The sequence below is a fragment of the Vulpes lagopus genome, chromosome 1 (assembly GCF_018345385.1).
Source record: "Vulpes lagopus strain Blue_001 chromosome 1, ASM1834538v1, whole genome shotgun sequence".
Classification (NCBI taxonomy): domain Eukaryota; kingdom Metazoa; phylum Chordata; class Mammalia; order Carnivora; family Canidae; genus Vulpes; species Vulpes lagopus.
The window spans coordinates 158,770,725-158,796,958 of record NC_054824.1 but is presented as its reverse complement, the minus strand read 5'-3'; the positions used below and the strand labels follow the sequence as shown (position 1 = coordinate 158,796,958).

General features: G+C 36.2%; 1 protein-coding gene across 4 annotated transcripts in view; it reads right to left on the bottom strand.

Moving 5' to 3' along the window:
- Positions 1–26,234, bottom strand: part of PRRC2C (proline rich coiled-coil 2C) — a 104,301-nt gene that overhangs the window by 49,903 nt on the left and 28,164 nt on the right. For 2 of the 4 annotated variants that reach the window (XM_041753052.1, XM_041753069.1), the window contains exons 2-12: positions 20,860–21,021; positions 19,963–20,140; positions 18,236–18,345; positions 16,968–17,093; positions 14,691–14,914; positions 10,837–10,919; positions 9,857–9,990; positions 9,689–9,776; positions 8,491–8,635; positions 6,872–6,925; positions 2,043–2,664 (exon numbers count right to left, since the gene is read on the bottom strand). In XM_041753052.1, the coding sequence (XP_041608986.1) occupies positions 2,043–2,664; positions 6,872–6,925; positions 8,491–8,635; positions 9,689–9,776; positions 9,857–9,990; positions 10,837–10,919; positions 14,691–14,914; positions 16,968–17,093; positions 18,236–18,345; positions 19,963–20,140; positions 20,860–20,971 (1,876 nt within the window). In that variant the 5' untranslated portion in view covers positions 20,972–21,021. The remainder of the gene's footprint in view (positions 1–2,042; positions 2,665–6,871; positions 6,926–8,490; positions 8,636–9,688; positions 9,777–9,856; positions 9,991–10,836; positions 10,920–14,690; positions 14,915–16,967; positions 17,094–18,235; positions 18,346–19,962; positions 20,141–20,859; positions 21,022–26,234) is intronic. The other 2 variants (XM_041753059.1, XM_041753076.1) reach the window with 1 other exon arrangement.

Below are 26,234 nucleotides of genomic sequence, written 5' to 3'. Positions count from 1 at the left end.
AGCCTGCTTCTCCCTCTGCCTGTGTCTCTGCCTCTCTCTCTCTCTCTCACTGTGTGCCTATCATAAATAAATAAAAATTAAAAAAAAAAAAAGACCATCGTATAGGAATGCCTGGGTGGTTCAGCGGTTGGGCACCTGCCTTTGGCTCGGGTGGTGATCCCCAGATCTGGGATCTGGTACTGCACCGGGCTCCCTGTGGGGAGCCTGCTTCTCCCTCTGCCCGTGTCTCTGCCTCTCCTCTCAATCTGTGTCTCTCATGTATAAATAAATAAATCTTTTAAAAAAATAAATAAATAAAAATTGAAAAATAAACCGTCGCATACATGGTAGAATGATTTTAGTTTTAGGAGAGGCTGCTAAAGACCATTCAATGGGGGAAAACAATAGTATTTCCAACAATTCTGAATGTCCACATGCAAAAGAATGAAGCTGGACCCTTACCTAACACAATGTATAACACTTAACTCTAAATAGGTAAAAGATTAAATAAATAAATAAATGAATGAATGAATAAATAAATAAATAATATGAATGTAAGACATAAAACTATCAAAACTCTTAGAAGAAAACAGAAAAAGCTTCACAATATTAGATTTGGCCATGACTTCGTGGATTTGACACCAAAGGCCAGAGGCAACAAAAACTAGAATAATTTCATGAAAACTTAAAAGTTTTGTGTATGAAAAGGATATCCACAGTTAAAAGGCAACCTATGTAAAGAGAGACATAATTGGCAGATTATGTATCTGGTAAGGGATTAACATCTAGGATGTATAGCCAACTCCTAAAACTTAACAGTCTGATTTAAAAAATGAACAAAGGATTTGGACTTTTCTCCAAAGATACATAAATGGCCAAAAAACACAATAATTCTCAACACCACTAATCATCAGCAAAGCTACAGTGTACATCAAAGCTACAGTGAGATATCACTTTACACTTAATAGGAAGGCTACTATCAAAAAACCCATAGAAAATAACAAACGTTGGTGAGGATGTGGGGAGATTAGAACTCTTGTGTACTGTAGGTGGAAATGTAAAATGGTAAAGCTGCTGTGAAAAACAGTATGGTGGTTCCTCAAAAAATTAAAAATAGAATTGCCATGTAATCCGAAAATCCCATCTCTGAGTATGTAATCAAAGAAATGAAAGCAAAGTCTCAACAAGATATCTGTACATTCACATTCACAAAAGCATTACTCAAAATAGGTAAAATATGGAATCAACCCAAGTGCCTGTCAACAAAGATAAGCAAACTGTGGTTTTATATATAGATTACTAACCTAAAAAAGGATGAAAATTCTGCAATACGAAAAGAACTTTGAAGACATTATACTAAATGAAATAAGCCAGTCACAAAAAGATAAACATTGTACGAGGCACTGAGAACAGTCAAAATCAGAGAAAGAAATTAGAATAGTGGTGGCCAGGGGCTGAGGAGAGGGGAGAATAGGGAACTACTGTTTAGTAAGACAGAGATTCAGTTTTATGGGATGGAAAGAGTTCTAGAGATGGACAATGGTAATGATTGCACATTATGAATGTATTTGATACTGTACACCTAAAAATGATTAAGATGCTAAATTTCATATTACGTGTATTTTATCAAAATAAAAATTATCGGAAAAAAGTATATTAAAATATCCAATGAAATTCAACTTCTTTTTTAAAAAAAAAAAACAACAAAACTCAATTTGGGCACCTGGGTAGCTCCGTTGGTTAAGTGTCTGACTCTTGACTTTAGCTCAGGTCATGATCTCAGGGTCCTGGGATCCACCCCACCGTTGGACTGGGCACTCCGTGGAGAATCTGCTTGAGATTCTCTATCTCCCTTTCCATCTGCCCCCACCCCTTCACACGTGCAGGCTCAATCTCTGTCTTTTTAAAATAAATAATAAAATCAATCTTAAACACACAAAAAAACAACCCTCAATTACTCACATCTGGATTATATACATATATTAAAATACACAAACAGCCACAGCAGAGAAGTATTATGAAGCCTTTATAAGCTAACGTAAAAACAAACAGGACTCTCATACCTTTATTACAGTTGGTTTCACTTTCTGGTTTTTCTACCATAGGCTCTAATGTAGGTTCTTTGTGTTCAATTTTTTCCTCCACTTTTTCCCTTTCTTTCTTCTCCAACTCACATTCCTTTTCCTGTTCCTTGATCTTTTGCAGTTCTTTTTCCTTTTCCTGCTGTTGTTCTAGTTCTTTCTCTTTTTCTTGCTTTCTTTCCTTTTCCAGTTCTCTCTGTTTTTCCTGCTCTCTCTCCAGTTCTTTCTCCTTTTCCTGTTGCCTCTCCCTTTCTTTTTCCCTCTCCTTCTCTCGTTCCCGTTCCTGTTCTCTTTCAAGTTCTTTCTCACGCTCTCGTTCTTTTTCTCGTTCCCTTTCTCTAATCTCCTCTGGAGATGGCTGTTTGTCCACTATGCCAAGTTTTTCATCCAATCGTTTCAGCTTCTCTGCACATGCTGCCTTCCTTTGTTCTTCCATTCTTCTCTCTTCCTCTTCACGCCGCTTTCGAGCGCGTTCCACTGCTGCAGAAAGTTCTGACTGTTGTCGTCTTCTTTGCTTCCATATTTCATCTTCATCCGGTACTTGCTGCTTGGGGGGGAAAGGGCCTGGTCTTCCAGGTACTGTCTGTCGGTCTGGAGGAGGATGCTGAAACATTACGATAAATTATCAGATGACTATGACAGATCTATTTCCATCCAACAATGGATACCACAGACATGAAGAAGGAAGGAAAAATTCTGCAAAATGCCACTAGTGTTTCTGATAAAACATACCTAATAAAATGCAAACAAGTAGCAACATAAGGAAAATATTAAATTTAGAGAATTCCTCAAACTTAGACAAGAAAAATTAATCTAGGCCATATACCTATTTTTGTGGTAGACATTATTGCTCATATAGCATTTGTTGAATAAAATTAGAAGCTGTCATAACACGAATTTCAAAATCTAAATTTAGACATGAAAGAAATCTAGAACATGAATGTTTTTCAGAGCAGCAACTGTTAGAGATGGAATGCCTAAAGAGGGAGAAAAATCCATAAAGATCAACAACAGTGTCATGTGAGCCCTGAGAAGACAAAGGTGCATTTACAGGGCAAAAACAGCCAGCCAGAGGTGTTAAGTGAAGAAGGTGGAAACACTACTACTGCTGACACTTTAAAGGAGGAAAAATTCCTAATCTTTTCATTAAAAGATCTAGAAATGGATACCTATAACCCATAGTAGAATGTGGGATATTGCTTGAGAGACTTGAGTTTTAATGATCTACTTTCTAATTGATATGTTTTAAAACAACTATAATCACTGCCAGCAACTACACAAAATAAGCAGAATAAAAAAGAGCACCTGAAGGGCTGAAATGTTAAGGAACTAAAAAAAATTTTTTTTGTTTTAAAGATACTGATTTTAATGGCTAGTATGATGAAGAAACCTGAAAAGTCACATAACCAGTCAGAATCCTTACAAATGAGAAAATATTAGTATGATGAAAACACTGGACTAAACAAAAAATATATATATATGATCCAGTCTCTATCATTTACTAACAGTGTTGTCTTATCTGCCAGTACCCCTAACCCCAAACAACTGTTAGTCTACTTCTGGCAATAGAGAGTAGTTTTATCTTTCCTAGAATTTCAATACATATGACTACTTCAAATTATATTTTTTGTATCTGGCTTCTCATGCTCAGGATAACAGTTTTGAGGTGTCTATCAGAAATCTGTTTTATTCCATTGCTGGACAGTATTCCATCATAGGCACATTGCATCATTTGTGGATGGACATGTGGACTGCTTCTAGTTTTTTTTAACCATGAATAAATAGTTATGGACATTCATGCCTGTCTTTGTGCAAATGCATGTTTCATTTTTAACTCTGAATAAACAGTCATGGACTTTTGTGCCTAAGTCTTTATGTAAATGCATATGTTTTCATTTCTCTTGGATAAATATTTAGAAGTGGAACTGCTTAGTCATGTGGTAGGTATATCTTTCCACTTTATTAAAACACTGCCAAACTGTTTTCCAAAGTGATTAAAAGGTTTTATAGCCGCACCAGTTAATATATAAGGGTGCTAGCTACTTTATACCCTTACCAATATTTGGTATCCCTAGCCCTTTAAATTTTGGAAGGGCAACAAAATCTCACTGTGGTCTCAATTTGCTTTCCCTGGTGATTAAAGATGGTGAACATCATTTCATGAGCTTACTGGCCACCTGTCTATCTCGTTTTGTGAAGTGAATGTTCAAATCATTTTGTTGGGCTATGTATCCTATTATTATTGATAAGAGTCTTTTGTTTGTTCTTTTTTTAAAAAATATATTCCAGGACATGTTCTTGGTCAGACGTATTAGTAATATTTTTTGTGGACATATTTTTCATCGCCTCAGATTTTCTTTTTAAAAGATTTTTATTTATTCATGAGAGACATAGAGAGAGAGAGACAGAGGCAGAGACACAGGCAGAGGGAGAAGCAGGCTCCATGCAGGGAGCCTGACGTGGGACTTGATCCCAGGTCTCCAGGATCACGCCCTGGGCTGAAGGCGGCGCTAAACGGCTAAGCCACCAGGGCTGCCCTCTAGTCAACTGACAGATGTTTTTTTTCTAAGTCATGCTTTTTGTGTCTTATCCAAGAACATCTCTGTTGACCTGAATTTAAAGATTTCCTTCTACAATTTTCTTCTAGATGTTTAGTTTTAGCTTGTTTGCATATAAAAATACTATAAAGAGCACTCAGTGGTTACAAGGAAAATGACTGGCAGAGGTGATGGTTGATAGGTATGCCTACCACAGCAGGATGATTTGGGAACGCCTATTAAGTGGTAACACCTGAGCAATAAATTTGATCAGAAGAGTCCTCTTTCGGATGGAGGTGATGGATAAGGAGGAACAAGAGTGGAAAATAAGACCTTTAAGGATCTACTAGGATAGTTCAATTGAAAAGTAACAGATAGTAGACAAGTACTCAGTGTAGGAATATATTCGGAAATAAGGGTAAGGTAATTTGCTGATAGATTAGGCTGTATGTACAATAAAAATTAATGAAGAAAGTTCTAGATTTTAACCTGAGCAAATGGGTGAATGATAATGCCATTACCTAAGATGGTAAGATAAGGGAAGAAGCAGGGCTGCATGGGTGTTGTGTATGGGGGGAAAATGTTATGGTCTGGACAATATCTATCAGAAATCCAAGTGATTGCCTCATTAAAACTTTCCTATGTTGAATCCACCTCATTCAATTTTCCCTGCATTGTAATAAAAAAAAGTCCTACCTCTGAAAAAAAAAAAGAAAGAAAGAAATCCAAGTGAAAGGATGATAGGTGGCTCAGTTGGTTAAGCAACCAAATCCTGATTTCAGCTCAGGTCATGATCTTGGGATCATGAGACCCACATAGAGCTCAGAGGGGAGTCTACTTGAGATTTTCCCTCTACCCCTCCCTGAGCTCATGCTATCAAAAATAAATAAATCTTAAAAAAAAGGGGGGGGGGGAAGAAATCCAAGTGGAGATGCTTAATTGATCACTAAATACATGACTCTTGAAGTTAGGGTAGAGCTTTAAGGGCTACAGATAATATATATTTAACTACCAAAAGCACATATATGAAATCCTCTCTAGGAAAGGATAAAGTCAGAAAAAGGAAAAAGAACATAGCCCTTAACTCTCCAACATCCAGGGGTACCTGAGTGGCTTAGTCAGTTAAGTTTCCAACTCTTGATCTGAGTTCAGGTCTTGATCTCAGGGTGGTGAGACTGAGTCCCGCACTGGGCTCAATGCTCAGTGTGGAGTCTAGTTGGGATTAGCGCTCTCCCTCTGCTCCTCCCCCTTCCTATACGTGTGAACTCCCTTCCTCTCTCCTTCTAATAAGTAAATGAATAAATCTTTAATAAACAAAACAGACCCCCCTCAACCAAAAGTATTAAAGGCCGGAAGAAATACAAATTGAAGAAAGAGAACACAATAGCGTGATATAGCAAAAGTAAAAAAAAAATAGTCTTTTAAGAAGGATGGAAAGATTAGCTATTGTCAACTGCTACTGCGATTGGGTAAAATGAAGTCAAGAGAATTGAATTTGGCAAGATGGGAATCATTACTGACCTTCATGATAATAGTTTCAAAGGTATAGTGGTAGATGAAAAGCGTTACTTATAAAGGGTTAATGAGAGAGAAAGTGAAGATAGTACGGGTAAATAGCTCACTAATATTTTGCCATGAAGGAGAACAGATAAATAGGGTAGAAACTACAGGGGGGGGGGGGGGGGGGGGACAGTAGTGAGAGTTAAAGGAGGGTCGTTTTTTAGTTTCTTTAAGTCTCTTAAGATGGGAGATAATATTACCCATAAGTGATAGAAGAGGGGGCCAGAGGAATAGTAAGAGTTGCCCGTTAGTAGGAAGACAGGAAGAAGGGGATCCCTGGGTGGCTCAGAGGTTTAGCGCCTGCCTTTGGCAGGGGACGTGATCCTGGAGTCCTGGGATCAAGTCCCGCGTCGGGCTCCCTGCATGGACCCTGCTTCTCCCCCTCTGCCTGTGTCTCTGCCTCTCTCTCTCTCTCTCTCTATGTCTATCATGAATAAAAATTTAAAAAAAATTTTTTTTAAAAAAAAGGAAGACAGGAAGAAGTCAGAATAATAAGGGCACTGAAATGAGATAAACAGTTGCTTCTCATTTTCTTAGTGAAATCAGGACCATGTCTATCAGCTGAGAAGAAAGAAAGATACGCAAAAAGCTAACAAGGTAAAATTCATAATTGTATCATAAAAGTTATAAATAAGAAGCGTACAGAAATCTTTCCCTTAAAACAAATAAAATCAAATGATACAGACAGACCCCAAATAAGATTTTAAGATTTACCGGCTGAGCAAGCAGTTTTGGAGGTGGTGGCAGGTGTGAAGATGGTCCGCGTTCCTATCATAAAAATAAGGACTATTACAAAATAACAACATAAAAGATATCTACTGGAAACATTTCTGAACATACGTAATTTTTTTTGGTGACACTACAAGATTGCAAAAAGTAAACTATCTTCATCTTTTTCTCTTTTTTAAATAAAGAGTAACTTTATTAAAGTTATTGCACGGTAACTTTATATTCTACAAAATCACTCTGTCATTTAAGAAGATTAGAATTTCAAATGGATTTTGCAAAAAATAGAATTTTATTGTATGAATTCTGAAATTCTACCACAGGTAATAATTTGGCTATGGAGAAGTATGCCTTTAATTTTGAAATTTTATTTACATAAGCCCTATTTTCTTTTTAATTTCTTACTAATGGCAACCTAAATGTATGAGATTTACCTAAAGAAACGAAACATCTAAAACATATTGGAATCAAATATAATACATAGCCTATTCACTTGCTAATATATAGATAGATCAGTGTCAGGCACAAATCAAGACATCAAGATATGGCATAGGATACTCCTCTATTCTTTCATAAGAAAGGCATTATCACTCCCCATATTAAGCTAGTAAGTTAAAGTCACATAAAACATGAATTTTATTTAAAAAAAAAAAACTTGAAAAATCCTTTTTCGGAGTTCACAAATTTATTCTCCAATGAACTAATGCTTTAAGAATAAAACTCAAAGTTCCTCGTATAGCATACTCGTTGTTACACAGTTCTCTTATTCCTCTCCTCTATCAAACTACCAGGGACTTCTAGAATGTGCCATGCTTTCTTATGGTTCTCTATTCTGAACATGTTCCCACTGCTTAAAATTTTTCTCTTTCTTTTGTTTACTGGCTAACTCCCACCTCAAGTACCAAATCTTTTGCAAAACCTTTTCCAGAGAATGCTCTAAGAACTAATTATGTGTGCTCTGTCACAACACTTAACACTCATTGTATTGCAACTGATATTTGATGTCTTTTCATTTTACAGAGATTGATAGCTACCTACTTTTATTCCCTTGAAGGGACTAGTTCCTCCATCTGTTTTGTGTAAGTTCAACATATAAATGCTGAGTACACCGTGAATTAAGTGGACTCTCTGGATGACAGCCAGTTTGCAATGCTGTTTCTTGGAAGCAGGATCAAGTGAATCTCTTTACTCACATTATTTCCTTTCTTTAACAATGTTCTTCAAAATAACTCACACCTAATAGATTTCTCTACTCCTTACTTCCCAATTCAGCATACTATTTCACATATGACTACTGATTAGAATTTACAAAGTATTCAATAAACCATAGAGCACTTGGCAATGTTCGGAAAGAAGTTTATCCCTCCCCTTTATAGGACTAAAGTGTTACAGAAAAGAAAAAAAGTGAAACTTTAGTTTCTACCTGATAATTTTAGATACTGTATTGATAGTTCCTGTTAACATGCAATAAAATTATAGTTTAGATCTACAACTATTCAAGACAAAAAATAGTCTCATTTTCCTAATTCTTCTTTCAACTTTATGATTATAAAATTAATTCAACCAAAGTACACGTAGTGACAATGATATCCTTGAGTCCAACAAACCTGATTAAATGAAGGTCCCTTCCCATAGGGACCTTTTGATACTGATGGCTGGGTAGGTATCTGAGAAGATGATTTAGTGTTGCACGTTTCATCTGCTTCTTTTCGGTTTTCAGTGTTTTCAGAGGCTTTTGAACCTTGATCTTCACTAAGGAATCAAAATCCAAGTGGAATAAAAAAGTAAAGTGGACAGACCACACTGTAAGTAAAAGCATTTTGTCTATATAAAAACGATTATTCCTATTTAATTTTAGTGGGGGTGAGTGGAGTATATCAAGGAATGAAATGGTTTTGTGATCTAGTGGTGCTATTCATTCATTCAGTAAATATATACTATATATCTAAAACATGGTGCGAAATGGGTTTGGTCAGGTTATCATCACAAAATAAAAAGTACAGTAGAGTAGTTGTCAAATATGGACATTCACACTTACACACAACTTGGCAAAAGAATATAATGCCACTATTTTCTATCACCCCCTGCCCAAAAAGTCTCATCTAACTGCATCCAAGTAATATTATAATTAACACCTGTATTCTAATTTATTCTGACTTTGTGACAGAAGAGAAGTCAAACTACAATATTTTTTTAAGATCACAAGTCCCAGGTATCTCCCAACTGGTTATGAAACAACACTGTATTACAATGTGATGGCTAGAAAACTCTACTAACACATGCATGCAAGCTCCTTGTATTTTAACAGCCCAATTTTTATGGTATATAACCCATATATTTCTGACTCTGACGCCCCCATATTAGAGAAGAGATTAAAAGTTGCCATTTTTTCAAACTTTAATGTTACTTGTTGAAGTTTATAAAAATCAAAGACTCAATGAAAGCAGCTATAGTACCTCAATTTTTCTCCCAATTTTGTAAATATGAATCCATTCAAGCAAGTAACAAGTTTGAAATGGTCCCTGATACGGTCTTTCAAAATATCTCCAATTATACAGCCAAACTAAACATCTTTTTTAAAATATGTATTTTCTTTAGAAACATCAAAACTTTAATTCATTGATTAGCTGTACTTTTAAAACTTGGCTTATTAATCACCTTCCCAGTCAGTAAGATCTTAGAATAAAATGTAGAAATTCTATAAAAAGGAACAAATGACTATTAATGAACCCTCTCTGCATAAATGGATAATGTTGTAACAGTAAATTCATACTATTACTCGTGGAAGATATTCCAACAGCTTACCTGCTGTTTTCTTTAGGACTGCTACTTCCTTGCTCATCATCATCACTGAAATTCAGCTGTTCTGTATAATCTACTTCCATCTGAGCACCTATTAAAGTTAAGGAAAACTCAGATTGACTGCTGAAAAAAACCCAAAAACTAAAATGCTTAATTGATTTTGCCTCTTACCTGCCCAACCTTCATCAGCTTCAGCATCTAGATTATCAAATTTATCAAGCTCCTTTAGTTCTGATGCACTAAGGATAGAGGGGCGTTCAGGCTCAGAGGCCCATGGAGGTGGTGGGCCCCTTCCTCGAAGACCTCTAACGAACAAGAGGTTAGGAGGGAAAAAGATGCAAAGTTTTAATGATTCTAAATTGATAAATATTCAAAAATTGGAAATCAGTTCATTTCCATTCAATATCAGTACTGACGTACAAAATATTTTATACCTGACACATATATGAAAAAATCCTAATATCAATACATAAATTCAGGACAATATATAATTCTTTTTCAAGTATTTCATATCTGACAATGGGTTTTTTTAATTGCCAAAATTTTAAATAAAACAAATATATTAAAGAATAATAGGGCTAAAACTAATACTAATATCAAAATGAAGAACTTTAAGAAAAATGAGGAGATGGGACACCTGGGTGGCTCAGCGGTTGAGCACCTGCCTTTGGCCCAGGGCGTGATCCTGGAGTAATGGGATCGAGTCCCACATCGGGCTCCCTGCATGGAGCCTGCTTCTCTCTCTGCCTATGTCTCTGCCTCTCTCTCTGTATCTCTCATGAATAAATACATAAAATCTTTAAAAAAAAAAAAAAAAAAAAAGAAAGAAAAATGAGGAGAATGCTTGTCTCACATGAAGAGAGAAAAAAAGAAATTAGGAGTCATTAACATCATGGAAGGAAGAAGGGATAAACAACTGTCATGTCTTGTTAGGGCCATGATTTTCAGTTTTCAGAATCTGTATTTTTGTTCTATCTTATAAAAGTCAATTATTTATCCATGGCAACTGTACTCTAAGGCCAAAATACTGAATCAATCATCATAACCTCCAGAAAAATCTTTTGTTTTTTTTCTTTCAACCTCCAGAAAAATCTTAATTACCATCTATGTGCCTTTCTGCCCTGGTAACTTTTATCATTTAATAGTCTTACTTGTTCGTTTCAGATAAAGAAGGTGGAAACCTCATGGGACCATGAAGAGGAGGATACGCCATCCTCGGATACTGTTGAAACATCTGCATGAAGAAAACAAAATTGATAAATTTTGCAACCAAGTTTTATAGATAGATAGATAGATAGATAGATAGATATAGATCACCCCAACTAAACTTGAGATTACAATTTATAGGAATATCAAAATAAAACATATCATGAATAATTAATTGTATCAGCTGGAATCATCATTCACCCCAACTAAACTTGAGATTACAATTTATAGGAATATCAAAATAAAACATATCATGAATAATTAATTGTATCAGCTGGAATCATCATTCACCCTCAATTAACAAGTCATCTGTTAAGACTACTGGTCTAGCAAGACTTTACAAACATAGATCATGACCAGGACATATCCTAGGAAGAACTTCTGCTAGTCCATTAACAAAATCACATAAATAATTATGTACTAACATGAAAATCCTAAAAAGACAACATGCATGGCACCCCAGAGAACTACAAAGCCCTAACCAAGTTCAAAGACTTGAAAGGATATAATGTGTGACTTCATCATAATGCGGTAGATTAAGTGCAGACAGATTTGTTGGTAAAGCAAAACTCAGTTCCCAAAAAGGATGGTCAAATGCAGGGGAATTAGGAAGAAAGTGGGTATGGGAAATTTCCCATGGGTGGGTTATAGGTGGATTCTGCTTCAAGTTAATATACAGATCGTTATCACAAACTGAGGTAACAAAGATTTTGCTCTCTATGGGAACGTGGATTTGAGAGGCTAAGTTTAGGAGAAGTTCTAAGATATATTATAAATATGGTAACACCAACAAGAGAAGAAATGTCAAAAGAGGCGCTTGTAACTATTTACTCATAACCAGGCCGAAAGAAAGAAAAGAAAAGAAAGAAAAAAATAAAGAAAAAAAGAGGGAAGGAAAGAGGAAAAAAGGGAAAAAAAAAAAAGAGGTTGGGAGGAAAGGGGAAAGGAAGGCAGGCAAGAAAGAAAAGACTGTATTACCTTAAATATGTCATTTATATCCTGAAATAGATTAGCTTTTCTTTCAAAAAAAAAAACCTGTTATGTAAAGAAATTACTCTGTACTTGAAGAAAGGCTGCTTATATGATTAGTCCATCTAAAGATACAATTTCTAAGTAGAGTTAGAGCAAAGTTAATCAAGTTAATTAAGTAAGCAGCAGATGAACCTCAAATGGAAAAACTTTTTGTCTAGGGAATACTCAGAATTTTTGGTTACATCATCTTGTACTGAGGTTAGCAAAAACACTGTTGGAGGCAAGCGTTTATAGGTAAAATTTCATTAGATCCCTCCTCTACTGATTAGTCAGGCACAGATTAATTTCATATATCAAATGCTTAAAATTTAGGAATTTGCCACAACATTATTTACAGAAGCAATCTTTAAATTCTCAATATACAGTAATGCTTTTAAAAACACTTTTTGTCTTGGGCGCCTGGGTGGCTCAGTGGTTGAGTGCCTACCTTCAGCTCAGGTCATGATCCCAGGGTCCAGGGACTGAGTCCTACAAGTTCCTGCAGGGAGCCTGCTTCTCCCTTTGCCTATGTCTCTGCCTCTCTCTGTGCGTGTCTCTCATAAATAAAAAAATAAAATCTGGGACGCCTGGGTGGCTCAGTGGTTTACTGCCTGCCTTTGGGCATGATCCTGCCATGATCCTGGAGTTCCGGGATCGAGTCCCACATCGGGCTCCCTGCATGGAGCCTGCTTCTCCCTCTGCCTGTGCCTCTGCTCCCTCCCCCCTCTCTGTGTCTCTCATGAATAAACAAATAAAAAATCTTTAAAAATTTTTTTTAAAAAATAAGTAAAAAAAATAAAATCTTAAAAAACCCCACAAAACTCTTTTGTCTTTGTTAATTAGTGGAATACATTTTTCAAATAAAATGACTGATGAAACCATGAACAAAAGCCACTTGATCTCCCTTTTTACTTTTCCTTCTATCATCCTACCCACACACCCGAAAATTCAGAGGTATTTGGAAACTATGAGGAGACAGATGTAAATAATTTTTCAAGGCCAATTTACCACATTAAGACTGATTTTTATCATGCTCCCACAGGAAAAAAAAAAAGCAATCATATTTCATCATTTATTTCCCTCCTGTACCTACGAATAACTAAGTCATACAAAGAAATAAAAATTATCAAAAAATACGGGTAATTAGAGCCTGTAGACTTAGGAATTAAATCATAATAAAAATAAATATAACCAGATACTCTGAGATTAATGGTCTCCTGAAAATGTTAATTTACTTACTTGGGCACATGTAATTTGTAGTATCATTTCACAGGAGGCTGAGCAAACAAATGTATGAGGGTCCCAAATCTAACTATTAATTTGTAGAAATATATGGGGTCAGAATTATATACTAAATAAAAATACAATGACAGAATTCAGCAAAATCCAGACTATGAAAAACTCCACAGGATAACTAATAAATTATAATAAGCTCAAAAAAAAGAGTGGAAGGAAAGTAGTAACCAAAGACAACAGGATTCCTAAGAAAAATATCAACCAATCTCAAATAGATGTTATTTGGATCCTACTATGAAGAAAAAAAAAATGGATCCTACTATGAGATAATCAGAGAAATTAGAATACTGACATGTTTGAAAAACCTTTCTTTGTAGGGTCACCTGGGTGGCACAGTCATTTGGGCGTCTGACTTGGTTTCAGCTCAGGTTGTGATCTCTGGGTCAAGATGCAGCTCCATGTCAGGCTCTGCACTTAGGGTAGAGTCTGCATAAGACTCTTTCTGCCTTTCCCTCATAAATAAATCTTTTCAAAAATAATTTTATAACTTAAAAAAAAAAAAAACCTTGCTTTTTAGGTATGATAATGCCATGATGGATTTTTCTCCTAATCTTTATGTTTTAAAACACAACCTAAAATATGTATGGACAAAATAATGTGTCTAGGATTTGCTTCACTAATTGGAGGTGGTGGGAAATAGGTGAAACAAGACTGACCACAAGTTGAGAACTACTGGGACACCTGGGTGGCTCAATGGTTGAGGGTCTGCCTTTTGCTAAGGCGTGATCCCAGGACCCAGGATTGAGTCCCACATCGGGCTCCCTGTAGGGAGCCTGCTTCTCCCTCTGCCTATCTCTGTCTCTCATGAATAAATAAAATCTTAAAAAAAAAAAAAAAAAAAGTTGAGTACTCCTGAAGATGGATGGTAGATATAGAAGAAGAGGGAGGTTCCACTGTACTATTATTTCTGTTTTTGCCTATGTTCAAAATATTCCATAATAAAAAGTTAAAAAGAATGTAAAGGTACATTTAGCAATAAAAATTTTAGAACTAAAGCACACATTAATCTTTTATGTGCCATGAACAACCCCTCTGGCAGTCTGTAAATCCTATGAACTTCTTCTCATAGAAATCCATAATCTAAAATAAGGAGTACTACAAAAGAAAACAATTCTAAACAATGCTAAAATTTTGTTAACACAACATTTTTAAAAAATTTGTGATATGGTGAAGTATGTGCTTTCATTAAATAATAGGTGGGTTTACCCAGGGGTCTAATAAATTATGTGGAAGTATTACTGAGTATATATTGCTATATCCACAGCAATGTGATGATAGGAAAATATCTACGATCCCTATTAGTAATAACAACTACGGTACTCCTAACACTTCTGTAATTTGTTGCCTGCATTCATAATCAAGGAAAATGCTGATTTTTTTAGCTAGATGTTAATACAAATAAAAACCTAAACTTTTCACCATTCCAATTCTCTCCTCGAAACCCAGAGCAAAAACCTCTTACTTAAGAACTTGCTTCTTTAACAATACTTACATAAGGAGGCATCATAGCTCTGTACTGGGAAGCAAGAGGAGGCTGCTGTCCATTCAGTTTAGCCTGTGGAGGACCACAAGCTATCCTCTTTTCCACCACTTTGAGGATATCATTTTGTTCTGATGTTCCTGCTGTGCTTTCATCCTGGCCAGAGAGCTTTTCATCTTGGTCAGATGTTAAAGGTGAGCCAGCTGACTTACCACCATCTCTCCAACAAGCAACATCTGGTATGGAGAGAGGTAAGAAATTTAATTAAAACAAAGAAACGACACCTTAGAATTCAGGATTGAAATTTAAGGGGTTGGGGGGGAAGGGGCTAAGAAAAAAGCTGAAAATAGAACACAGAAATCTCAAACCAGGCAGATTTCAAAACTGAATAAAGTAACAAAATGCAGGGAAGCAGCAGTAAAAGTCTGATCTAGGTCCTAATGCTTTCAAAGTGTTTAGGTAATCAGGAACAGTGGCTTCCAAAGCAGAGGAGATGTACCAAAGAGGGTACCACCAAAAGCAAATACTGGAGTTGGGGCAGAAAATATTAGAACTTCTCTATCAAGCTTTACCAATATTTGATATAGAAATTAAAGTCACTGTTAAACCTAAGTCCTGAGGGAAGAGGGCTAGGAGTTCTATAGTGACAGTGATGCTCTCATTTGTTTTTAGGCTACTACGGTTAGTTATATACACGTGTCCAAGGGGGCAAATTCAGTGACCACATTATCTGGTAAAACTACACTCAAAATAGGTAAATGGTTTTACAAGGGTATCTTTTTGGTAGGTAGCCTCCAAGATGCCCCAGATGGGTTTCTATCTCCTGGTATTCATACCCTAGTAGTAGTCTCCTCTCACAGTATACCAGGATTATCTGTGTCACCTACAGAATAAAGCAGAAATGATGACATGTCTCTTACAGAATTAAGTTATAAAAGATGAAAGATCTTTCTTAATACAAGATATAAGGTTTCCATCTTGAGCGGGAATAGTCCTGTCTCTCTTTATGTGGGGAAGCAATACTGTGAGCAGCCCACACACAAAGAAGAGTGTTCCCGAGCCACAACTCCTAGCTAAGCAGCTCCCAGATTCCTGACCCTTGGATACTCTGAAATTAAGGCCAGTTCAGTTTATTGTTCTAAGCTGATAAATCTGTTATGCAGGAACAGATAACTGGTGAAAATCAACTGAACAAGAAAATAGTAGAGGGTGCCTGGTTGGCTCAGTGCATAAAGCATGCAACTCCTGATGTCAGGCTTGTAAGTTCAAGCCCCATGTTGCGTGTAGAGATCACTTAAAATTTTTTAAATGAACAAATGAATCAATGAAAGAGAAAGAAAGAGGAAAGAAAATAGAGCTGACACATCTATTTCTAATATGCATCAATTATACATTAGCAATTAAAAATAAAAATAAGAAAAAGATGATTTACCCAGACCATAAAAGAAATAAGCCATAAAAAAATATGAAATGTGTCAGGTTATCAGAAATATAGATTGGAGGGCAGTCTGGATGGCTCAGCAGTTTAGCACCACTTAAGCCAAGGGCCATATCCTGGAGATCCGGCATCGAGTCCCATGTCGGGCTCCCTGCATGGAGCCTGCTTCTCCCTCTGCCTGTGTCTCTGACTCTCTCTGTGTATCTCTCATGAATAAATAAATAAAATCTTAAAAAAAAAATAGAAATATAGATTGGTAACCATCACTGAAAACAGAGATCTCCCATGTAATACAGGATCCTTAGAGATATTTGGTAATGACAATTGGAATATAATATGATGACAATCTGAAGCATTTCCTATTTCTTTCTTAATACAAATATTTCTCACTCACTATCCAAATTTATTTGGTTCTTTGGTGTGAGTTCAGAAAGGAAAGGATCCTTGAATGTTAACAGAATAGCAAGTAAATGGATATAATTTAAAAATTAAAATTTGCACATTAGGGAGGTTGGCTCAAAATTTTTACTATAAAAATGACCAATATTAATGTGCAAAGAACTCACCCAGTATCAGAAAAGATACTCAAAGAACTCAAAGAACTCACCCAGGAATCTTGTTAAAATATAAATATCTAATTTAGGGGATTGGGTGTGAGGCCAAAGACCTACATTTCCAACATGTTAATTTATACCAATGCTGCACGTGTAAAAACCACACTGGAATGAGAGCAGTTACTGTCTTTTCAAACTAGGCAAGTCACACATATAATAATATTGGGCAGAAGGTTACAAAATAAAATACAAATATAATCTCATTCACTATTTTTATGAAATAGAAAATATTCTTACTTGGTGGGCGTAAACTGGGTCCAGGTCCGTAATTTTCATCATTTGTTTCTTTTTCTTTTTTCTCCTGATCCCCAGCTGCCTGCAGGCTGGGAAATTCTTGCTGAAAATGACTATTCACCTGGATTCCTACAGATTTTTTTAAAATATTAAATGTAACTTTTATACTGAAGATAATAAAAAAAAACCCTCCCAGGACAGAGGTCTCTGCTTTCTCTGATAAATTATTCCAATTTTGTGTGTGTATATATGTATATATAATTATATATATTATATCATATATATATATATATAATTATTCCACTGTTCACATTCATAAAACTTTAAATTTTAGAATTAGAATCCCTTGGAAAGTTAATGAACAGCCATGAGAAGATAAAAATCTAAGAAAGGAATCTGCCAGACATTGTCCAGGACTCATTAAAGATGATGAGGCAAAAGAGGAGAGTTTCACTTGTTTCTCTTCTACTCTTTACATTTTCAAAAAGTCAAATTCTTTTGCTAATAATTCTAAAAATCAAATAATATTACTGAAATAGAATACATGAATCAACACTGCAAGTATCACAGTAAGGCCTTCAACGAATTTATAACCGAGATACTGGTTTACACCTCACTAGTCACTCATTCACTCATCTACCCACCTACCTGCCTATTTATATACTTCTATTAAGTGAAAAGATCTGATTTTTATTAGCTTGAGAGCCTAGATAGGTTTTTCCATACAATGTTTTATAGATCTTTCCTGTTTTGCAAGTAGGAAATTTCCATTTTGCTGGGGAATCCATCATTCCTTGGTGAGGGGGTAGAGGGCAGAGTATAACAGCTACTGTGCTTTATAGCTACTGTCTAGCTCTTCTCTACTATGGAAATCCTGAGTAGCACATATTTGAAATAGAAAAGGTTAGGGAGCACAGATGGTGATGAATAAGGTTTCTAGCAATCTACACAATGACTGGGTACTTTTATGCCCCAAAGAGCAGAAGCTACAAAGTTTTTTCTGATCACATAGGGTAAAGATAAAAACAATGTGGGACAGAGGGTATTCCTTTAAAAAGGAATCTTTACGATACCCTCTCATAAATGGCTCATACATGGGTGTTGGCACTGAAACTTAACTACACCAACTGATGACAGAAAGACACTTTTTGAGGGTCTGAGTATATCCTTGACAATGTTCTTTGCCCCTGCCAAAATCCACCCCTTATCTGCTGCATGGCTGTTCAGTAACTGTCAAACCTAGCCAGTTTCCCCAGCTAATGTCCACTTACCATCTCCTTGCCCACCTTGCTTGTTACTGGCCCAAGATTTGGGAGCAGGTGCTACTTCTGGGGGAGCTGCAACCCCAGGTTTTGGCTGTGCTGGTGGAACTTCTGGTGTTCTTAAAAAAAATATGAATCCATTATTTCAGACATTATACGATCAAATCAAATAAAAATGAATATTGTAGTTAAGGTAAATTTGTGTACAGAATGTTTTGGCTACATATTTACTCACAGATGCATCTCCCACAAATGCTTTTCCTTTGCAACATTCCTTCAAATAAAGTATAGCTATTCTATCCCCTTTCATTTCTACCTTTTAGGATAGCTTTGTTCTTTATTTTATGAAAACACACACACACACACACACACACACACCCCACACCCAAAAAAAATGAAACACTCATTATTGAGCACAGCTACCAAGAGTCCGTTTGGAAGAAGTAAATACTTACATATAATTAGAAATAACAAATTCTCTATTTGGGAGTCAACAGGTTCATCACTGTACTTACTATTGTTATTCAGAGAGGTAACAGCAACTTGCCTGATTCATCCCCATGAGTAAAAGGTGTTTGTGTTTTCTTTGTTTTAAGAGAGGGACTGATGGAGGGGTTGGGGATGGTAAGAGAGAATCTTAAGCAGGCTCCACCCCCAACAGAGAGCCTGATGCAAGACTGGATCTCAACCCCGAGGTCATGACCTGAGCCAAAATCAAGAGTTGGACACTTAACTAAGCCACCCAGGTGCCCAAGTAAAAGGTGTTTTAAAAAAAAATCTACAGTTTTATTCAATCACTGTAATGATTTAGTGCCTGAAAATGAAAAAGGTAGTAATTAAGAGACTTAAGGGAGGCAATATATTCCTGGTATATACTCAGACCTGTAACTGACCTAGTACTACAAAATAATGCTACAACTAAGAAATGGAGAACAAGGTCTTTGACAAGTTTTATCCAAGTAAAGTCAAATTTTACTACATAAAGCTCCCCAAACAGGAGTACAGAAATTTGGTAACAAATATAGGCAAAAAGCATAAAAAACCCAAATGCTGATATTATTTTTCTAAATCACCACTACTTTGCTTGGTCATTCAAGAAACTAAAAGCCCAGCATAATTCCCAAAATACAGAATGCCAAATATATGCTGAATAAATAAAAGGGACATTATTAATTCCATCATAGCCTGCTTGCTAATTCTTTATTCATTCAAACAGTATTACTTGAGCACTTACAGAGTACATCAGGTATAGTTTCAGTGAACTAGGCAGACAGAAATTCTTAGCATCATGGAAATTATTTAACAGAATCAACTCTTACTTATCTTAGAAAGTGAATGCCTAATATGGTGGGAGTTTGAGGGAGCCTAACGTGGTACATAGGAAAAGCTGTGATTAGCAATTCTGTCATCTGTTCTACCTTGACATGTGGAAATACTACCACTAAACCTACTCACAAAAGAAAATTCATTTAAAGTTGACTATGTAAAATGACTTTAAATGGCCTGAGATATCCAACATACATAATATAATGTCTAGCACACAGAACGAACTCAAACAGAAGTTGCCTACAGGGGCACCTGGCTGGCTCAGTCGCTAGAGCATGCAGCTCTTGATCTCAGGGTTGTGGGTTCAAGCCCCATGTTGAGATTACTTAAAAATAAAAGCTTTAAAAAAATAGTAAGTTGCCTACAAAGAAAGGGGAATAGTTTTAAATTTTTAGTTGACTTTGACTCACTTTTCCTCTTCATGCTGTTCTTGTTTGGATGCCCATCCTGTGCCATCTTTAGGTACAATGTTTACATTAGGGTCATTGCCTTTGTTTTCTGCTTTGAGACTTGGGAGGTTAGCAGGTGGAGGCATACGTCGTGAAATACCAACTTTTCCAAGACTCTGTAATCCATGTCGAGCTGCAACTAAAGATCAATAACATCAACTTTCTTAGAACATCTATTTTATTGCTCCATTTTTTCTTAAAATATATAAAGACAATAAAAATTAATGGAATCTTGGACTATTTCCTTTTATTTTAAAATAAGAATTTTAAAACAGCCACACCTGCAACATTAAACCAATACAGAAATTACATTAAACTACGGAGCCACTGAAAAGAGGATTTAAGCATTCTAACAACCCTATATACTATGAAAAGGAAAATACAGGCGATAACTGGTTTTGTAATCTTTTCAAGGAATCTATTTTAAACTCAAAATTTAGTACATTACAGAATATGCTAACTTTACATTCATAATCAACATTTGACAGTTCACTATAAACACTAGGCTCAAGGTATCAAAAATACAAAAGACCCCAGGACCATCTCTTCCATAACTAGAAATGGTAGCAAGCACCCACTAATAAATATTCCTAAACCTATCATTCTCATTGACCAAATCCCCTTTTGCAGCCACAGTTCTACTTAACTTTCTGACAAACAGTAAAAGAAAAAAAGAGATATATTTTAAAACATTTAAATTTTCTTCTGTAAGATACTTATTCATCCTGTGAAAAATGAGTGCAAACATAAAAAGTCCAGTGCACATATGGTTGCATAAACATGGGTTTGTCCTAGCTCCTAACAGCAATAGTTCCATGAAAATCATAAAAAAAAAAAAAGCCACTTGATTTTACTCACCTGTAGTTTTCTGAGTTTCTAAAGATTTACCCTTGTAAGTATTAAATAAACTGAGTGTTGCATACTTTTTCCCATCCTTTGCTTTTGTGCTCTGGCCTGACTTCTCCGACATTTCGGTGGAAACTCATCGAGTCCAAAACCTCCTGCCGCACCCCTTCAAACCTTTAAAACACATTAGAAAGAAAAATGAGGAAAAATTTAACTTACTTTAAGAAACTCTCAGTAAATTCAAATGTTCTCAGAAATTCTGAAAAATAAAAACACTAAGGAATGAAATCCATCTTCAATAACTTGTATCAATAATAATATCACAGACTTGTTCAATACTCTCAAACTCCAAGAACCAACACACAATAAAATGAATCAAACTAACCTGCCTTGCATTCAGTGAACACCTGAGTTATTTACGGTTTGTAAGTGCTTAACTATATCATAGAGAATAAGAATTTTAATCCAGAGGAACCTGGCTGGCTTGGTGGGTAGAACAAGATTCTCTTGATCTCAGAATTGTGTTCAGGCCCCATATTGCATGTGAAGTCTACTTAAGAAAAATAAATTTAACATGAACAGTTCAAATACAATAAGCCTATGAAGACTGTCTATCTTACAAATAGAGGTATCAATCAGTACCTACATATGGAATATATATGATAGGAGGATTACCATCATTCCTCTATAAATTGTATGCCTCTGTTTTCTGTGGTATGTATCTAACAAAGCTGTAGTAATTTAACAATATAAAATAAAAAGAAACATTCTATTTTCACTGCATTCTGCAAAGGGTAGAACATTTCCTTATAAACTCCTTCGGACTTAAAAACAGTATTCTATTTCATGGCTATGGATTAAGTGCTCAACAAATGGTTAAGTTATTAGAAGAAAACAGCATTTTAATGACCACTCATATACAAAGATAATTTCATCTTTGGAGTTAATGTGTCCTAATGTGAGGTGCACCTTAAAACTAGTTTACTAATAAACAGCAAAAATACACAAATTAGTTCTCCTATTAGTTCCCTTCCATTTAATGAAGTATACATACATCAACCTTTTATGGTTTTTCTTTTATTTATGGTTTATCTTTTTCTTTCTCCTTTTTTGAGTGGTTAGGGTATCAGTAGGGCAAAAGATGGTCAATTCTACCAAACATTAATAGTTCTTTGAGAACTGAAGCACAGGAATTAAAGACAGAGAATTGACAGGTACATCAAGCAAAAAGTACTGAAAGTCAAGGAAGGGCCATGTAGGCCCTATTATTATGAAAGTCATTTTATCTACTGGTTCACATGTCAATTGCAGAATCAGCCTTACAGGCAGAGGTGTGGTTTCATACATGTCAACTGCCACACTATGTGTATAGTTCCGTAAAATTTATCAAGAATTTTCACTTTATCTCATTTCAGTATAATAACCTTATGCTACAGTTAGTATCCTGATTTTACAGATGTGGAAACTGATGTTGAGGTAAATGAAACTTGATATAAAATCAAGGCTCTGGGGATCCCTGGGTGGCGCAGCGGTTTGGCGCCTGCCTTTGGCCCAGGGCGCGATCCTGGAGACCCGGGATCAAATCCCACATGGGGCTCCCGGTGCATGGAGCCTGCTTCTCCCTCTGCCTGTGTCTCTCTGCCCCTCTCTCTCTCTCTCTCTCTCTCTCTCTCTCTGTGACTATCATAATAAAAAAAAATAAAAATAAAAAATAAAATAAAATAAAATCAAGGCTCTGGGTCAGTCCATTATGCTACCTCCTCCCCATGCAACTGCAGAAATAAACAACCTTTCCTTGAGATAAATTGTGAAAAGGACTCACCTGCAATGAAAAGAACTGCATAATATATAAACAGCTTCCTATCTGCTACCATAGAAGAATGCATGCAATTAATTATATCCCAAGAGTGCTAATAATGTTATGAAGAGAGCTGTACTCCCAGAAAATATCCTGTTGACATATTTTCACTAACATGAACAAAGATGTAGGAAAACATACATTCATTTATAGTGACAAAAAAGGGCAATGCATATTTATTAGATGACAAAATTAAGATTCAAGGAGATCTCCAGCTGCAAAAAAGTAACTGATATAGCAAGAAAAAGTCAACTACTTGTTCCTTCATCCTCATCTGATGGCAATTTAGCACCTCAAACCTCTCTTAATATCACAACTATTCATGCAACACTCTTAGTGGACCCTCACAGGCCTACATCAGAGAGAAAGCAACAGTGTAAGACACTCCTGAAACTTAGGGGCAAACCTACAGGCCCACCTGTATCTACATCCATCTTTCTTAATGGTTTCCCTTTCTCCAGCTATTGTTACAAGGTTCTCAATCATTATCTATAAACTTACTAAAAATACAAATTCTCAGGCTCCAACCCAGATCTATCAAATCGAACTCTGAGCATGGGGTGTAGCACTATTTTTAACAAGTCCTCAGATGATGCTGAGACATCGATTAGTTAAGGATAAGTTAAGCTAAAAGCAGACATAATCTAAGCAAAGGTTCTTCATCCTTGAGGCACATTGGAATCGCGTGGGATTTAAAATGCACCAGCAGGGGGGGATCCCTGGGTGGCTCAGGCCTGCCTTCAGAGCAGGGCATGATCCTGGAGTCCCGGGATCAAGTCCCACATCGGGCTCCCGCATGGAGCCTGCTTCTCCCTCTGCCTGTGTCTCTGCGTGTCTCTGCCTTTCTTTCTCTCTCATGAATAAATAAATAAAATCCTTTAAAAAATAAAATAAATAAATAAATAAATAAATAAATAATAAAATAAAATAAAATGCACCAGCAGGGCAGTCCGGATGGCCCAGCAGTCTAGCGCCGCCTTCAGCCCAGGGCACGATCCTGGAGACCCCAGATCCAGTACCACATCAGTCTCCCTGCAAGGAGCCTGCTTCTCTCTGCCTGTGTCTCTCCCTCTCTCTCTCTCTCTGTCTCTCATGAATGGATAAATAAAATCTTTTTTAAAAAATAAAAAATAGGGATCCCTGGGTGGCGCAGCGGTTTGGCGCCTGCCTTTGGCCCAGGGCGTGATCCTGGAGACCCGGGATCGAATCCCACGTCGGGCTCCCGGTGCATGGAGCCTGCTTCTCCCTCTGCCTGTGTCTCTGCCTCTCTCTCTCTCTCTCTGTGACTATCATAAATAAATAAAAATTAAAAAAAAAAAAATAAAATAAAATAAAATAAAAAATAAAAAATAAAATAAAATGCACCAGCATCTGAGGTTTCGAGGTGGAGCTGAGGCAATCCTTAGGCTAAAAACTGCTCAGGTGATTCTAATATGTAAGCAATCTTCAAAACTGCAACAGTAAAATGGATGTCTTTTCTCCCATTCCATCGAAGGCCAATCCTGGCTTTTCTGTAGGGAATCTCATCATTCCTATGGCTTCAACAACCAACTGATCATCCCATATTTCTATGTCCAGCCCAAAACTCTGTGTTCCTTAAGAATATATCCTGCTGCCTATTTACATTTCTTCTTTGTTTTGCATAGCTCTAACTTTACCTAGAACACAGGAATCTATTTCATATTAAGGGTTTCAGAAACAAGCCTACCAAAACATCTGCACAGCATGAGAGGAAAATGGTAGTTTAAAAACTATCAATGGACAAAGTATCTCAACATTTGACAAAATGTGGTTATGTAAGAACTCAACAAATTGAAGAAAACGAACTTGAAGGAATAAAATTAATCCTATAAACAAATAGAGAAATACTACCAATAAGCAAATGTATTAAGTATATTCAGTTTCATAAGCAAACAAAACTAAAATTACAAGACACGTTAGCTTGTTTATATCCTTACACAAGGAAAACAATGTAACATTACATCATTTAACCAGACTGACAATATATAATTCGATTCTAGTCATCAAAGAACATTAGAGGAGAGCCCTGGTGGCGCAGCAGTTTAGCGCTGCCTGCAACCCGGAGTGTGATCCTGGAGACCCGGGATCGAGTCCCACATCGGGCTTCCTGCATGAAGCCTGCTTCTCCCTCTGCCTCTCTCTCGCTCTCTCTGAATGAATAAATAAGTAAATCTTTAAAAAAAAAAAAAAAAAGGAACATTAGAGCTTGGATAGAATCATAAAATAAACCTTAAATAAATACATAAACCTAATTTTTCTACTTAAAAGAAAAACAAAAACTTTCCTATAAATTATAAGGAATTCTCAAATTAAAAGAAAGAAAGAAAGAAAGAAAGAAAGAAAGAAAGAAAGAAAGAAAGAAAGAAAGAAAGAGGGGATCCCTGGGTGGCGCAGCGGCTTAGTGCCTGCCTTTGGCTCAGGGCGCGATCCTGGAGACTCGGGATCGAATCCCACATCAGGCTCCCGGTGCATGGAGCCTGCTTCTCCCTCTGCCTGTGTCTCTGCCTCTCTCTCTCTCTGTGACTATCATAAATAAATAAAAATTAAAAAAAAAAAAATGCTTTAGAAAGAAAGAAAGAAAGAAAGAAAAAGAAAGAAAAAGGGGAAATGACCCTAAAAGCCACACAATAGACTATAAGGTCAAATTAAGTTTCTGCAAATATATTGTAAAACTCAAGTCTGAATAGTTCTTTTTTTTTTTTAATAGTTCTTTTTAAGGTTCAACATTCTGTGAAGTTTTTCCTCCCACTATTAACAAAATACTCTAAAATATGCCCTTCAGGGGGCACCTGGCTGGTTCAGTTTGTAGAGTATGTGACACTTGATCTTGGGGTCATGAGTTTGAGCCCCACACTGGGTGTAGAAATTACTTAAAAACAAGTAAATACAATATGCCCTTCAGTATGTACTCTTTTCTCAAATGAGGTAAACAAAGTACATACCAGGTGTACTCTGTAGTGAGAAAGATGAACAATCAGGCTACTAGAGTAAAATTTATGCTTTCATATGCTTATAAGCTGCTCTTATTTTTATGTTTTACAGTACCTACTACACCAAAAAATTAAAAAAATAAAATACGCTTGATTGTAATACAAATGAACCAAATGATAATTCCATCAAAAGCTAAGAACTACCACTTAATGTGCGTAACCTAATTGTTATAAAATATGCATTTTTAAGAAACAAAATTTGGGGATCCCTGGGTGGCGCAGCGGTTTGGCGCCTGCCTTTGGCCCAGGGCGTGATCCTGGAGACCCGTGATTGAATCCCACGTCGGGCTCCCGGTGCATGGAGCCTGCTTCTCCCTCTGCCTGTCTCTCTCTGTCTCTCTCTCTCTCTTTGTGTGTGTGTGTGACTATCATAAATAAATAAAAAATTAAAAAAAAAGAAAGAAACAAAATTTGTAGCCATAAGCAAGAAGACTATGAACAGGAAAGGCCATTTGCACTATAATGGTTTGTGAATTGGTGTGAGCACTTTTAATTTATTTTTTTTATATATATTTTTT